Raw genomic sequence first — 14663 nt, 5'->3', positions numbered from 1 at the left:
AGCCCCACCCGTCGTAAATCCCCACCACCTGTTCCCTGAGGTGCCTGGATTCCCCATTGTTGCCCCTATAAGGTGGAGTACCATAGCACTTGTGGGAGTTAGGTTGGGGCCATTGTGGCCCATCAGACTTGTTTTCAGAAGGACTGGCCATTGGCCTTATATGCACTTCGGCTGCTCAGTGAGCATAATAAAGGGTAATGTGTGGCCTGTGTTGCTGGAGGCACACTCTGGAGCCGTGGTCTCTAGTTTCATTGTTTGTGGGTGTGGGGCAGATGTATGTACTTTGGGCAGGGTGAATTTGCCTTGTGTTGGCTAAGTACCTCTTGCTGTGGGGTGTATGGCTTGTGTTGCTGTGAAGGGTTGTGGGAGCGTTGCAGGGTGGGTGGAGTGGGTGGGTATGTAACTGTGCCCTTTCTTCCCTTGTTCAGTAGGTTGCGGTACTTACCGTCATCATCGGCGGTCTCGGTCGTGGAGGTATATGACAAGGAGCAGGGCTGGCATGATCTGCAGCTCTCTATCCATGTCTGCTTCGGCGTGTTGTGTGAGCCTACGGTGAGTGTTTCCTCATATTTGGTTTGTTTCCATCTGGCTTTGCGTGGTGGTGGTTCCTGCCACGGAACTGACGGCGGTCTAGTGCTTCATTATTTGATGGGCGGGTAGGGCCTTTCCATCGTCCTGCGGGCGGGATCTGCCGTCGTTGTCGGCACTCCTCTGCTGGCGGTGAGTGGTTTTCAGGATGCCTGCGTTTCAGTTAGTTCATTATTTGGCGGTACGGACCGCACGTCTGTTGTTACCGCCACCGCTGGCGGTGCAGTGTTTACCGCAGTGTTCATAATGAGGGCTATAATCCAGCGGGGAGAAGGCTGGATGGGCTCCAGAGTAGAAGAGATAAACTCTCTCTGTCAGGTGGTGAACCCTCTATACATCCACAAGTGACAAATTGCGTAGGAAATCACACAGCAACATTCTCTCTCCTCCCTCCTTGCCCCGCCTCCCCAGCAGGTGTCCTAGAGCGGTGCAAGCGAGGGTCACAAACCCTGACGGGCCAGGAACGGGCAATAACTGTCCATGAGCTGTTTCCTGGGGTAAGAGGATGTCTGAGCCGTAGCGGTGGGCCGCTTTGAGCACCTCTCTGCGACTGATCTTGTAGAGTAAGACATTTACATTACATGAAAGGACTGATAACCCTCCCAGAGATTTCAACTCACGTCCTCTGCCCACGTGATACAGACTGATCAACATAGTGTTTTGTGGCAGGTAGTCCTAGAGGGAACATCTCATATGTCAGGCGTATCTCTGTGACATGTGAAAACAGATGTGAACTAAACAAAGAAACCTTTCCCTCCCATCCCACCCTTGTAACGCCCACCCCAACCCTAGCAAACTACAAGTACCTGATGTAGGGCCTCTAGGGGCTGGAGCCAACTGGGCTATCTAAGATGTAAAGGTCCCTTCCTGTGAGCAAACCCCAACTCCTCGAAAGGCCTAACCCCTCAACTAAATGAACTCCTTAAAGAAAATAAAAGTATAGTGTGCGGGGTAGTAACGTTGCACGCCAAGAGTATTAGCAGCACACCATGATGGTTTATGGACTGGTGGCTGCCTAATGGCCCTTTCGGATCGCTCTAAATGTGTTCCAGGGATCCAGTGTTGTGTCAGTGGATGTGGTATGTACTTGCATGCCCTCAGTTAGTGTGGAAGCATTGTGCTACCTAAGGGATCTCTTGGGCCAGAGATCTCCACTCCCTGCATCACTGGCGTTTGAAGGCAGTGCGCCTTTTGCCTGGGGGACCTCCATTGCTGCCTCCTCCCAACCCAGCCTCCCCCCCCCTTTATTTGAAAGGAAGTCAACCACCTCGAAGGTTTGGGCGTTGCTCTATTCAGCCCCACGTTGCCTCAGGAGTGTCAAAGAATAATATTTTATCTTGAAAAGTAAAACGTTACTTACCCAGTAAACATTTGTTATTAGCATGTAATGCAGTAGATTCACATGCTCTGCATCCTCCTGCCATCTAGTGTTGAGTTCGGAGTGCTGCAAGTTGTTTTTCTTCGAAGAAGCATTTTCGTTCGAGTCACAGGACCAAGTGGCACCTCCTTCTCAGTGATACTGTGCATGGGCATCAACTCCTTTGTTAGATTGTTTTCCCGCAGGTGGGTGAGAAAAGGAGTATATAGGAAGTATGGGGAAAGATGTCCATGCAAATGTATATATACATGTACAACTGTTAACAAGTATAAAGTAAATGAAAAGGTCACAAGCGTCCGGGGAGGAGGAAGGGTGCATGAGAATCTACAGCACTACATGCCACGAACAGATGCTTACTGGGTAAGTAGGTTTTCCGTTTGATGGCATGTGTGTCTCTAGATACACATGCTCTGCATAGACTGTAAAGCAGTCCCTCCATGAAAGTGATGGCTAGCCTGTGGAAGTTGCAGTTGAACGGAAAAGTGTTCTTAGTACTGTTTGGCTTACCTTAGCTTTCTGGCTTGCTAGTACATCTACACATTAGTGTTTTATAAATGTATGTGGGGTAGCCCATGTGGCTGCCTTACATTACAAGTGTCAGCTATGGGCAGATTTCCAAGGAAAGTCATAGTGGCTCCTTTCTTCCTGGTAGAGTTTGCTCTGGGAGTGACAGAAAGTTGTCTTTTTGCTTTAGCATAACAAGTCTGATTACATTTTACTATCCACCTAGCTATGCTGCTTTTGGAAATTGGGTTGCCTTTATGAGGTAGTGAGAAAGCTACAAAGAGCTGTTAGTTCTGTCAGTGTAGAATATTAATGCATGTTTAACATCTAGTGTTAAATTGATTAATGTGGAACTGAGAGACCACTTCAGGGAGGAACTTCGGATTAGTGCTAAGAACCACTTTGTTCCTATGGATTTGGAAGAATTGTTCTTCCAAGGTTAGGGCCTGGAGCTCACTAACACATCTGAGAGATGTGATAGCAACTAAAAAGGCCACTTTCCATTAGAGGTACTGAAGAGGACGTAAGGAAAGTGGCTCAAAAGGTGGTCCCATGAGCCTGGTAAGACAATATTAAGGTTCCATGATGGTGCAGGAGGCACTCAAGGTGGAATGACCCATTTAGAGCCTTCCATGAATGCTTTGATCACGGGAACTCTAAACAGGGAAGTATGCTGTCTGTTTTGTATATATGTAGCTACAGCTGCGAGATGCAAGCAAATGGAGGTGTAAGCTAAATTTGCTTTTTGTAGATGAAGTAAGTAGCAGACAATGGCGGTCATTCTGACCCTGGAGGTCAAAGACCGCCAGGGCGGAGGACCGCGGGAGCACCGCCGACAGGCCGGCGGTGCTCCAATGGGGATTCCGACCGCGGCGGTAAGGCCGCGGTCGGACCGGCACCACTGGCGGTCTCCCGCCAGTGTACCGCCGCCCCATTGAATCCTCCAAGGCGGCGCAGCTAGCTGCGCCGCCGAGGGGATTCCGACTCCCCCTACCGCCATCCAATCCCCGGCGGTACGACCGCCGGGAATCGGATGGCGGTAGGGGGGGGTCGCGGGGTCCCTGGGGGCCCCTGCAGTGCCCATGCCACTGGCATGGGCATTGCAGGGGCCCCGTAAGAGGGCCCCTACATGTATTTCACTGTCTGCTTTGCAGACAGTGAAATACGCGACGGGTGCAACTGCACCCGTCGCACAGCTTCCACTCCGCCGGCTCGATTCCGAGCCGGCTTCATCGTGGAAGCATCTTTCCCGCTGGGCTGGCGGGCGGCCTGAAGGCGGCCGCCCGCCAGCCCAGCGGGAATGTCAGAATTACCGCCGCGGTCTTTCGACCGCGGAACGTAACCTAACGGCGGTACTTTGGCGGGCGGCCTCCGCCGCCCGCCAAGGTCAGAATGAGGGCCAATGTCTTTGACAGTAGCTTTAATGGGTTTAATGTGTTTGGGTTGACAGTAGCAAACAAAGCGTTTCCACTTTGCAGCGTAACATGCTCTGGTAGTGGGTTTAAGTGCTTCTCTGAGAATGTCCATACATTCTGCAGGCAAATCTAAGTAACCAAACTATGACCTCAGGAGCCATATTGCAAGGTTGAGAGATTTGGGGTCTGGGAGTCTGACCTGACTTTGGTTTTGAGTAAGAAGATCCGGCCTGTTGGGATGCTTCTTGTGAGATACTACTGAGAGGTCCAGTAGTGTGGTGAAACAGGGCTGCTGCACCCATGTGGGAGCTACAAGGATTATGCTGAGAGATGTCTGCCTGCTCTGTCGAACTACAAATGAGAGGGAGAGGCGGAAAAACGTAGGCAAATATCCCTAACCAATTCATCCATAGAGCGTTGTCCTTGGATAGAGGATGTGGGTACCTGGAGGCAAAATCTCGGCATTTTGTATTTTCTGCTGTGGCGAAAAGATCTATTGAGGTGTTTTCCCCTTCCGGAAGTATTTTTGAAGGTCTTGCGGGAGGAGTTCCCATTTGTGTACTTGTTGCTGCATCCTGCTGAGCAGGTCTGCAAAGTTGTTAACTATGCCTGGGAGATACTCAGCCTCCAGGTGAATGCGATGGTGGAGAGCCCATTGCCATAATGTCTGAGAGAGTTGTGATAGTTAGAGTGACCATATCCCCCTTGTTTCTGAAGGTAGTACATTGCTGGCATGTTGTCTGTGTGGACTAGGACAATTTTATGAGAGAGGTGATGAAGAAATGCTTTTAGGGCTTGAAATACTGCATGAAGCTCAAGAAAGTTGATATGTAGTGATTGATGATGGGCATCCCAATGGCCCTGTACTGAGCGTTCTCGAAGGTGAGTGCGACAGCCTCTGTTTGATGCATCTGTTGTCAGAATGATCTGAGGCACAGGGTCTAGAAAAGGTCGACCATTCAACAGGCTGGTGGTGTTCCACCACTGCAGAGAGCAGGGAGTATAGCGGTCTAACACTAGATCTTCCCAGTGACCCTGTGATTGAGCCAAATGATGAGACACTGCTGTAGGGAATACATGTGGAGTCTGGCGTGGGGAACAATGGCAATGCAGGAGGCCTTCATCCCTAGCAGAGGCATTACAGTCCTGACAAAACTGAGGGAGGAGAGACTGAAATTTGTCAACACAAGCTGGATTGGGGTATGCTATCCCCAATTCTACATGAGAATATCTCCTAGATAGGGCTGTATCTGAAGAGGCTAAAGGTGGGATTTGAGAAAGTTGAGTATGAAACCAAATGTGTACAGAAGGACCACTGTCAACTAAGTGTGACATTGGCATTGTGATAACATACTGGCTTTGATAAGCCAGTCGTCTAGTTAGGAGAATACGTGTATGCTTGGTCTTCTGAGATGTGCTGCTACTACTGTTAAGCGCTTTGTGAGACTCTGGGAGCTCTGGTGACTCCAAAAAGAAGAACCTTGAATTAGTAGTGCTTGCCTGCAATTATGAAGCTGAGATATTTGCGGTGTGCAGGGTGGACAGGAATATGGAAGTAGGCATCCTTTAGACCTAGGGCAATCATAAAGTCACCCTCCTGTAAGCAGGGGATAACATCTTGAAGAGTAACCTTGTGAAAGTGTTCTGATACAATGTAGTGGTTTAGGTGCCTTACGCCCAGAATAGGCCTGAGAGAGCAGTCTTTTTTTGGGGGTGATTGAGGAAGTATGAGATGTATACACCCGTTTCTTGGTGTTGAAGCAGAACTGGCTTGATGTCCCCTTTGAGAAGAAGGTAGTGTACCTCTTGTTTGAGAAGGTGTTCTTGAAAGAGCTTGTGAGAGCCAGGGGGAATGTTTGGGGGAGTCCCGAAAGTAAACATGTTGGATAATGGAAAGGACCCATTGGTCTGAAGTGATGTTGGCCCATTGTGTATGGAAAGACTGAAGTCTTCCCCCAAGGGGTATAGAGTGGGGGGTGGGAAGACGTAAGTAATCACTGTTTAGATGATGATGCAAAGGTGCGGGTGGTGGCACTTTTTCCTCTACCTTGGGTGTTATTACCTTTATAGGCTCCTCTGTAGAGGCCTCAGGAGTATGAACTGGAAGGCTGTTTTGGCCGAGAGGTGGAGGCCTCTGTTGTTGTTGGTTTGTAACCACCTCTGAATGTGGGGCAACGAAAAATACCTCTTTGGAAGGGGGACTGTAAAGTACCAATGGCTTTTGCGGTGCCTGTGTCTTTTTTTCAGGTTCTCAAGGGTGGAGTCCACTTGAGGGCCAAACAGATGCTCCTTGTTGAAGGGCATATTGGGTACTGTTGTTGTACCTCTGGTTTAAAACTTGATCTTCCAAGCCAGGCATGTCTCCTTATAGGATGCTCGTGTTGATACAGCTGTGTTTGTGGCATCTAGGGCAGTGGTTCCCAACCTGTGGTCCTGGGACCCCTAGGGGTCCGCAAAGCTTCCTCAGGGGGTCCGTGACTTCTTAGAAAATGAAATAATATTAACAAATTTGGTCCCCAGCTTTCAATATTCACTCAGTGAGGGGTCCCTGGATTCCAGTAATGATAAAGTGGGGGTCCACAGAAGTCAAAAGGTTGAGAAACACTGATCTAGGGCACATCTGATGGAGTTATTACTGACTGACTGCCCCCTATGACAATATGTTGTCCCCTTTTTCTGTGCTCATCTGGTAGATACAGTGAGCCTAATCATGTCTTGTAAGTAAAGCCTGTGAGTTGGCGATGTGCCAATGATTGGCTGCTTGTGCAGCCACTCTTACCTGGAGCGTCAATCTTTTGCTCTCCTTTTCTGGCTGAGGAGAGACCCCTGTGACCTATTATTCTGTGTGCATGTAGTGGTAGCCAAAACAGAATCTGGGAGGACCTGTGATCTTATGTAAGGTGGATCAGAGGGAGCAGCTTTGTATTTTTTGTCTACTCTAGAGGTGACAACCCTAGAGTGTATTGGTACCTTAAAAAAATTGTATGCATGACAAAGCATGCCAGAGAGCATTGGGAGGAACTGGATACCCCTATGTGTGGACATTAGAGTATCAAAAATAAAGTTTTGCTCAATGGGGTTCCTGTGCGGCTGGAAAGCAACTGCTCAAGCTATTACCCGCTTGTAGGACGTGGCATCCTCTGGCGGTGAAGGTCATGTGGGGTATAAATCTGGATCTGTGGAAATCATGGGATCAGGATCATAAGTGTCCCATGCATCTGGGTCCTGCTGTGTCCCACCCAAATCTTCCTTGATGAATAAAGGGGAACTGTGGTGTTAGATCTCCTGCAGTGAGAGAGTGAGATGAATGAGGTAGGGTAGGGGTGGAGGAGAAGCAGGGGGTGGAGGTGATGGAGAAGATGTTTGAGGAGGAGTGGGGGGGAAGGCTTGTGAATAGTGGCGGTAACCTTGTTCTTAGTCTTCTATGAAGGTAGCGAAGTATCCAAAGCCTCCTGAAAGGATAGGGTCCTCTTGAAGGTGACAGGGATGGGAAGTAATAATGCATCCTGTACCCCCCTGGTTGTGGAGGCGGAGATGGCGAGCATCCATGGTCTCCAAAATGGGTCAACAGGAGATGGTATGGCGAAGATTGTCTAGAGTCTTTCGGCTCCGAAGACGTTAAAACCCTGGTTTTTGACACCAAAGATTTCGGCTGGTGTCCTTTTGCAGGGTCAAAGCAGAGGTGGAGCTTGTCTGGCTCTGTGCCAAAGTGGTCGTGCAGAAGGTCGGATAGAAATAGCAACAATATCTCAGTCTGAAAATATTGAGGTTGATGCCGGAGATGATGTCTTGGCAATCTTCGGTGCTGAGCCGGATGGCGTGGCATCCAAGCCTGTTTTACGGATCTAGCCATGGCCTGTGGCAGTGGCAGTCCGGACACCTCCATAAGGGGCTTTTTGACAGTATTAGAGAGAGCAGGAGGGGGCCATGGTACTCACTGGTTGTGCCAAGGTCACCTATTGGCTTTTGATGTCCAACTGAATGTCAAAGTCCTGCATAGAAAAGACTTCCTCCTGTTCTGGCTCCTTCTGAGTGTGCTTCTCCCTGAAGATGTCTGGAGAGTTTTCAGGAGTCTTCTGCGTCATCTCCAGCCGACAAGTTCTTCAGTCCAGCAGGGTCTTTTTCAATCAGAAGGATCTGCAGGTGTTGCAAGTGGCTTCTTGATGATTGGGGGAGAGGCACATGTTACACACCAGATGTTGGTTGGTGTGTGGGACTTTTGAATGGCACCGAAGAAATAAACAAAATGAGTCAGTGCCATCAGCTCAGCATAAGGGTCGTACTGTGCGGTGAGCTAGGCCCAAATGGGCAAGGGCACCCTGGAGGGCGAGCACTAATTTCTCGGACCGATGGAGTGAGACGAGCACGAGAACATGTGAAAATTGCGATCAAGAACAATGTGATCAAGAAGAATGCGATCAAGAACAATCGATGGCGCAAAAGATAGAAAGAAAGGTTTCAAAACCAGAACAAAGGGAAGACTGAGTGAAGAGAGACACATCCAAACCAGAAAGCGGAGAGAAAACAATTGAACAAAGAGGTTGATGCCCATGTGCAGTATCACCCATAAGGAATCACTACTCAATCCTGTATCGAAAGTGCTTCTTTGAAGAGGAAAAAAAAAAAAAAAAACTTGCAGCACTCCACATTCAACACTAGATGGTAGGAGTATGCAGAGCATGTGTATCTACAGCCCAACATGCCATAGAACATCACTTTTAGGTAGGTTAGGAAGAGGATCATGTGCCTAATTCATAAGTCTCTGCTTTGCCTCTTGAAAGGATCTCTGCTGCTGTTGGACCTTCAGGGTATAGTCAGGCAAGATAATCACTGTGAAGGACTGGGAAGTCAATGATTCCGCAATGCGTGTCGCCCAGGGAACTGCACCATGGTCCGTGTAATTGAGGAATTTTCTGTCACCGGTAGCCCTGCTGCCATGGTTTTCGTGGTGGTGCTACTGCCACAGAAACCATGACAGTTGGCTGGTTCCTAATATCGCCATGGCGGTATGGGTGGAGATGTAGCGGGTCGGAATACCCCCAAGGTCATAATGACCACCTAAATTTGGACATTTTGAGTATTTGCCAATGTCCTGTTTTATGCAGCACTCCAGTGGGTATACAGCACCTAGTTAATGATATTCTCAGAGACATCCTGAATGAATACACTGATTTATTAGGCAGTCATTCTAATTTTTCCAATACTGTATCTGAACCTAGACAATTTTGAGCAAGCCATTGGCTTCCCTTTACTAATATGGTGTATATGCTAGGTTGGAGAAGTGTCAATTTCAGACCAACCAAGTGTCGTTCTTGGGGCACATAAATTTCTAGGCCGTGATGAATGCAGATGAAAAAAAGATCAGAGTTGCGTTACAGTGGTCCACTCACAGAAATGCAGAAATAGAATGGCCAAGAGAGATTTAGCATGCAAAAGGGGGGAGAACACAGTGTCCAATGGCGGACAAATAGTACACAGGCACGGACCAATGCACAAGGCAGAAAAGGTGAGTTACAGAGGATGCCCCTGTGTGTTCTATAAGATGCAGAGGCCACTGCTTCATAGTTTCTGCTTGTGTAAGTGGAAATACACATGACTGTGGACTGCAGGGACCTGTGTATAGTGGGCCCACTAAAGCCTGTTTTTCAGGTAATCATACCATAGATTCACCATGGGCCCCAACTGCACATTCTCCAACCCCTTCACTGCTTTTCTCTAATCAATGCAGGATGTATAAATGTCAATATCTTATGCAGGCAGGTCACAGTTTGACTGATATGGACTGATTTATGAGAATCTCTATGGTTATTTATGGTTCAAATTATTATTATTGGCAAACAATTAAGCCCCACCAATAGTTTAAAAATTCTGCCCAACCAAAGTTCTACAGAGACAGCTCTGAATCAAGTTAGGAGGGTGGGGGTGCAAGGATAAAGGTACTGGAGTGAAGCATTAGAAATACCACATAAATGTGCATTTTAAGGCTTGAGCCTGAACACAAAGGGACTCAGACTGGATTGGTTCTAGTTATAACCTGCAACAACATAGCTCACACGATTTATACCTGCATTCATGCCACGATGCAACTGTTTCTTGTCCAAAAATTCTCTAACAGATCTTGAAGTAAGCAACAAAGATTTTCCCCTCAACCTGAATCTTCCTGTGAACCAGGGAGATACTTCACACCTCCATGGGAGCCAGTTCAATTTTCATGCCCTGAAATTTCTATCTCCTCATCAATGTTTTGCGGTTCAAGTCAGGAAACATGAGTTCAGGAGCTCCTTGCGGCCCGCTCTTGCTTTCCTGGCTTTGTCAGATGCTCTTAATTTTGTGGACCACCAAGATCTACCAATATTATCCAACCCTAGAGTCTGCACTTTGACGCCATCTGGTTGGTAGTGGTACTGCTCTCATCACCATTCCGAGATCTACCACTGCCCCATCAAGGACTACTTTACTAAGAAAATGCTGGACATCAGTCACCAAAGTCTCATCTGTAGTTGAATCTGGAATGCCCAAGATACAAAGCCTAGATGTTCTTGTATTGTTATCCAACCACTCCACTTCAGTTTAAGCTAAGGGTGTGGTGAGGTACACTTCTGAAACTCCTCTGGGATCTCCGTTCCACCCTGCAGTTCATTCTCTACTTCTGCAACTCGTGGGTCTAGGTGCACCACTGTATGACCTGTTTGGGCTACACAATTCATGAGATCTTCCAGGCTCCCCTCCGTTAAGGACAAATATGTCTTTATACGCTTTGTTGACCCTGTGTTTCTTGTAGCATGGCCATTATCAGGGCATCCTTTCTTGACACATGGGGGAAGATCATGGGATTGGCAACTCATTCCAGCTGCAACATCTCCACTTTTGTGCTCATCAGCAGCTGTGGGACTTTGAGGGACAATAAAAAAATATATTTGCCTAGTCTCACGATCTTCTGTTTGGATAACTTAGGGAGCATGCCAGGAGAGACATGGGAGAGGTTACCTTGGTGAAGATCTTCTCAGGGAAACAGTTGCTACACCTCAGTTGTCACTGCTTTGGGAAGCAAGTACGGTGCTCTCCCACCATGCCTCCCCATGGAAACAATGGTCTAACTCGGCTCCAATTCTTCCTTCTTCCTGGGTCAGTGAGGCCTACTGCACACTTTAATTACACCAAATCAAATCCAGTCCACGATTTCCATGGATTTTATTTTTTATTTATGTACCTCTGACAATCACACTTATTGTCAGACTTGTTTACAAAGATGGGGAGTTGTATAGCCTTTCAACATAATACCTTCTTTAGGAAGAGTCTCCTTCAAAACGTCAAACAGGAGAACCACTAGCACCACTGCACATGGCTCTTGCCCTTCCACAAATACAACAATTGTGTCTGTGGACAGGACACATAAGGCACTTGAGTGTTTGGCAAAAATTAAAAATAAAATAAAAACGAATTTACCTTTGGGTTGCAAACTGACCACAAACAACAGCTGGATCCATTCAGCAAAAGATTAGGCAATTAGTGGAATTATTTAAAAAAACAGCTAATAACAATCTCACTTTTTAAAACATCTGTTTGTTCTTACCCTTGGTCCTCTTCCTTTTATTTTCCTTCCTGATCTGGTTACTAAAAGTCGTCTTGGATACAAAGATGACTGGGAATTGGATGCATTTCTACAAAGAGAGATGACAACAAGTGACTGATGCAAAATGTGACATAAGACATTTTAACTACAATCTCATTTACATGAAAGAAAGATCAATCTGTAGGTAAAAAAAACAACCTAATTCTTTCTGTGAATGATGCCACGTCCTTGCCACATGGCCTTCTTAGTTGAGATTTAAAATGTCACTTTGGAAAAGCAATTTAAAAACAAAATTAATTAATTTGGCAAATTAATGTGACTTCATAAACCATGAAACCTTCTGGGAACTTCAGAAGTTTGATGAAGTTTTTGTATGACAGCAAACAATTTTGAGACAAATATCATCCTGAGTTGTACATTCCAAAACTGCCTCTCGCCCCATCCCCAATTTAAGACAGAAGCAGCACTCCTAACTCCATGGGATAACATCATTTAAGCTGTGAACAGCACTAAACTTGTTGCAATGAGTCAGTAGACCTTTCTTGTCAAGAAACAGAATTCTGAACTACTTTAAAGTATGTATTGGTTGCTTTCACTGATGCCACAACAGGATTATATATTTGCACAGCTGTGTTCATGATCCTATAATGTTCCTTTGCTGTGCCTAAGGGTTACCCAGAATGTTTCAATGTAAATGAGTTTTTGGCTCTACTGTGGGTCTCAGCGCTAAGGCCCCCTTTTTTATCCTACAACAGCAGACCCTGAGAGTCCATCTCTTTCCCTGTTGTCTCTTCTCCTTTAAAGAACTCAATTCAACTGACTCCAGAGCTGCTGTACGTTGCTTCACGTCTGCTGGCACAGGAACATCTTCCACAGGGTAGGAACACTACCTACTAATGATAGAGGGACTTATAGAAAAATATATGTTTCCACAGGATTTACTGGCTAAATGCACCTTAGTTTATAGATATTTCCTGATACTACCTAGGGCCATATGTACGAACACTTTTTCCCATAGACACAGAATGGGTAAAAACCTTTGCTACATCTGGCCCTTAGTGTTTTGGTGTGCTTGAATAATGGGGCATACACCACTAGCCACATCAAGGAAATCCATGGTTTGATCTTGAGAGATAGCTGTGTTTGTAAGTAGATACAATGTAATGGATTTTTCATAACTCCATTGGGAATCTGCTTTCGTGAAACCCCAATATGAAATTAAAGGGACACAGCACAAAATCTATATTTGATCCCATGGTTCTAGTTTGAATGTATTACTTAATACAAATGCTCTGGAGTTGCACCATGATGCTAACATTTTATAGTAAACTAGACAGTGAATTATCAAACGTTCCAAGAATATAAATATCATTAACACACAATGCTAGGGATGTGGGATGCCATTGATCTGCCCTTGAATAAACTAACCCTTTAAGTCCTTTGATTAATGTCAGACCCTAGGGCTATGACACCTGAATGTGGCACTGAAGAGACTCCCAGAGTTGAACAGAGGCATTTTCCTCTACAGCCAATCATAAGCAAAATGTGGTTATAGGATGACCTTTTGAACATACATTCTGCTGTTAGGGGACGTTTTTATGAGTAGTAGTCTCCAGGAAAATGTATTCATAAAAAGAAAGAAATTATTTCATTTGAAGAAGCATGCCTGGATGCAGCACTCAAGCTGCCCATTGTGTAGTCCCAGGACATTTTTATTGTCATGATAACTCGTGTTGGAGAATTATGAAAGACTTCACGTCATTACCTTCTTCATCACATTGTTTTTTTTTATAATAGTAATATGAAAGTGGAGGGGGCAGAGCACAGATAGGAGTTGCTGAAGGAACTCAAGACTGGAGAAAGAGAGGACAAAAACAAAGAGAATGTCTTGTAACTCAGGTGAAGACTCCAAACATTTGAAACTATTGTTATGAATTGACTGAAGGACACGGTTTCTTCAAGTGTATTTGCAGAGCCCAGCAACTGCAAAAACGTATAAGAATATCATCCACTCTACTAATGACTACGAACAGTCTATGAGGCTTACAGTTTATGAACTCAACACCCTGCTGGGCAAGCTTTAGTCTGAAGACACTGTAATGTGATGTAAATAAACTATTTAAATGCTAGAAAGGCTACTGAAAACTAATTACCCCAGACACCTGTACCCACTGCAGAGATCAAACACCTTCAGCTGTTGTGGTCCATTTCTGTTTGTCCCAAAATGGAGAACATCAGAACACTGCATGTTTATAAACCATCTGGAGTTACTGACTCAGAGTGTAGAAGAAAGGTGTTTAACACACTGCAGTTGGTAATCTTTGAGTGTATTAGGAGGCCAAAGTGTATGGCATGCTCCTTAAGATAAAGGACGGTATAAGATTTCTGGAGAACACAATTTGCAGGAGCAGTTCTTCATGGTGCTTGAGATCTGTTCACAAGAATTATGTACCCAATCCAGAAAAAATGTTCACTTTATTTTCTAAATTGAGATATTTTACCAAAAATAAGGAGAGTCCTTTCCCTTTGGACCATCAATCATGACCCCACATATGACTGCACAGGACCATCCTCTTCAAAAGATTCAACAGCAACAATTCCTCACATATCAAGAAACAAATGTGTTTCAAAATAATCCCAACACCCAAGCTCTTGCTGACACTTTATGATACACCTAGGTCTAATAGTGACAATAACACCCAATACAATGAAAAATCTGAATAGGTGGATTTATGGAGCAGTTGCAAAGTAATAGTGGAAGAGGAGAATTTGAATGGGATTTTAGCTCAGCTGTGATTCACAATGGGTGGGATGAGCAAGACCTGCCTCACCAGATTTAATCACCTAGCTAGAAACTAACAAAATTACTTCATGGACAGCCCGTAAAGACAGCATTCCGCTTATCTCGGGATGCAGGCCATGGATATACTGTTTGAACAGCGGCATACTGGTTAAAAAAAAAAGCTCTGCTAACCTAATCCACAATTTTCAGTTAATCACCACCATACTACTAGTCTCAGTCCCAAGGTTTCAGCACAAACCAAATGAATTGGCACCCAGCTTTGGTGGCATTCAAGTAAAAATACTGGTAATGAGCCTATTGTGAGAAAACAGGGCTGATTGCAGAGGCCCCATAACTTTTTGCCCCCATTTTCCACTTTTTGCTGGTGTTTTCCTGACTCTGATGGTGCCCTGGGTACTGCTA

General features: G+C 45.8%; 1 protein-coding gene across 6 annotated transcripts in view; it reads right to left on the bottom strand.

The window, feature by feature from the left end:
* Window positions 1-14663, bottom strand: part of PPIG (peptidylprolyl isomerase G) — a 243413-nt gene that overhangs the window by 30309 nt on the left and 198441 nt on the right. For all 6 annotated transcript variants that reach the window (XM_069225296.1, XM_069225293.1, XM_069225295.1 and 3 more), the window contains one exon: window positions 11459-11546. In XM_069225296.1, coding sequence (XP_069081397.1) covers window positions 11459-11546 — 88 coding nt within the window. The remainder of the gene's footprint in view (window positions 1-11458; window positions 11547-14663) is intronic.

The sequence above is a fragment of the Pleurodeles waltl genome, chromosome 3_1, assembly GCF_031143425.1.
Source record: "Pleurodeles waltl isolate 20211129_DDA chromosome 3_1, aPleWal1.hap1.20221129, whole genome shotgun sequence".
Taxonomy (NCBI): domain Eukaryota; kingdom Metazoa; phylum Chordata; class Amphibia; order Caudata; family Salamandridae; genus Pleurodeles; species Pleurodeles waltl.
Note: the sequence above shows the minus strand (reverse complement) of the source record. Positions and strands in the feature narration are given on the sequence as shown.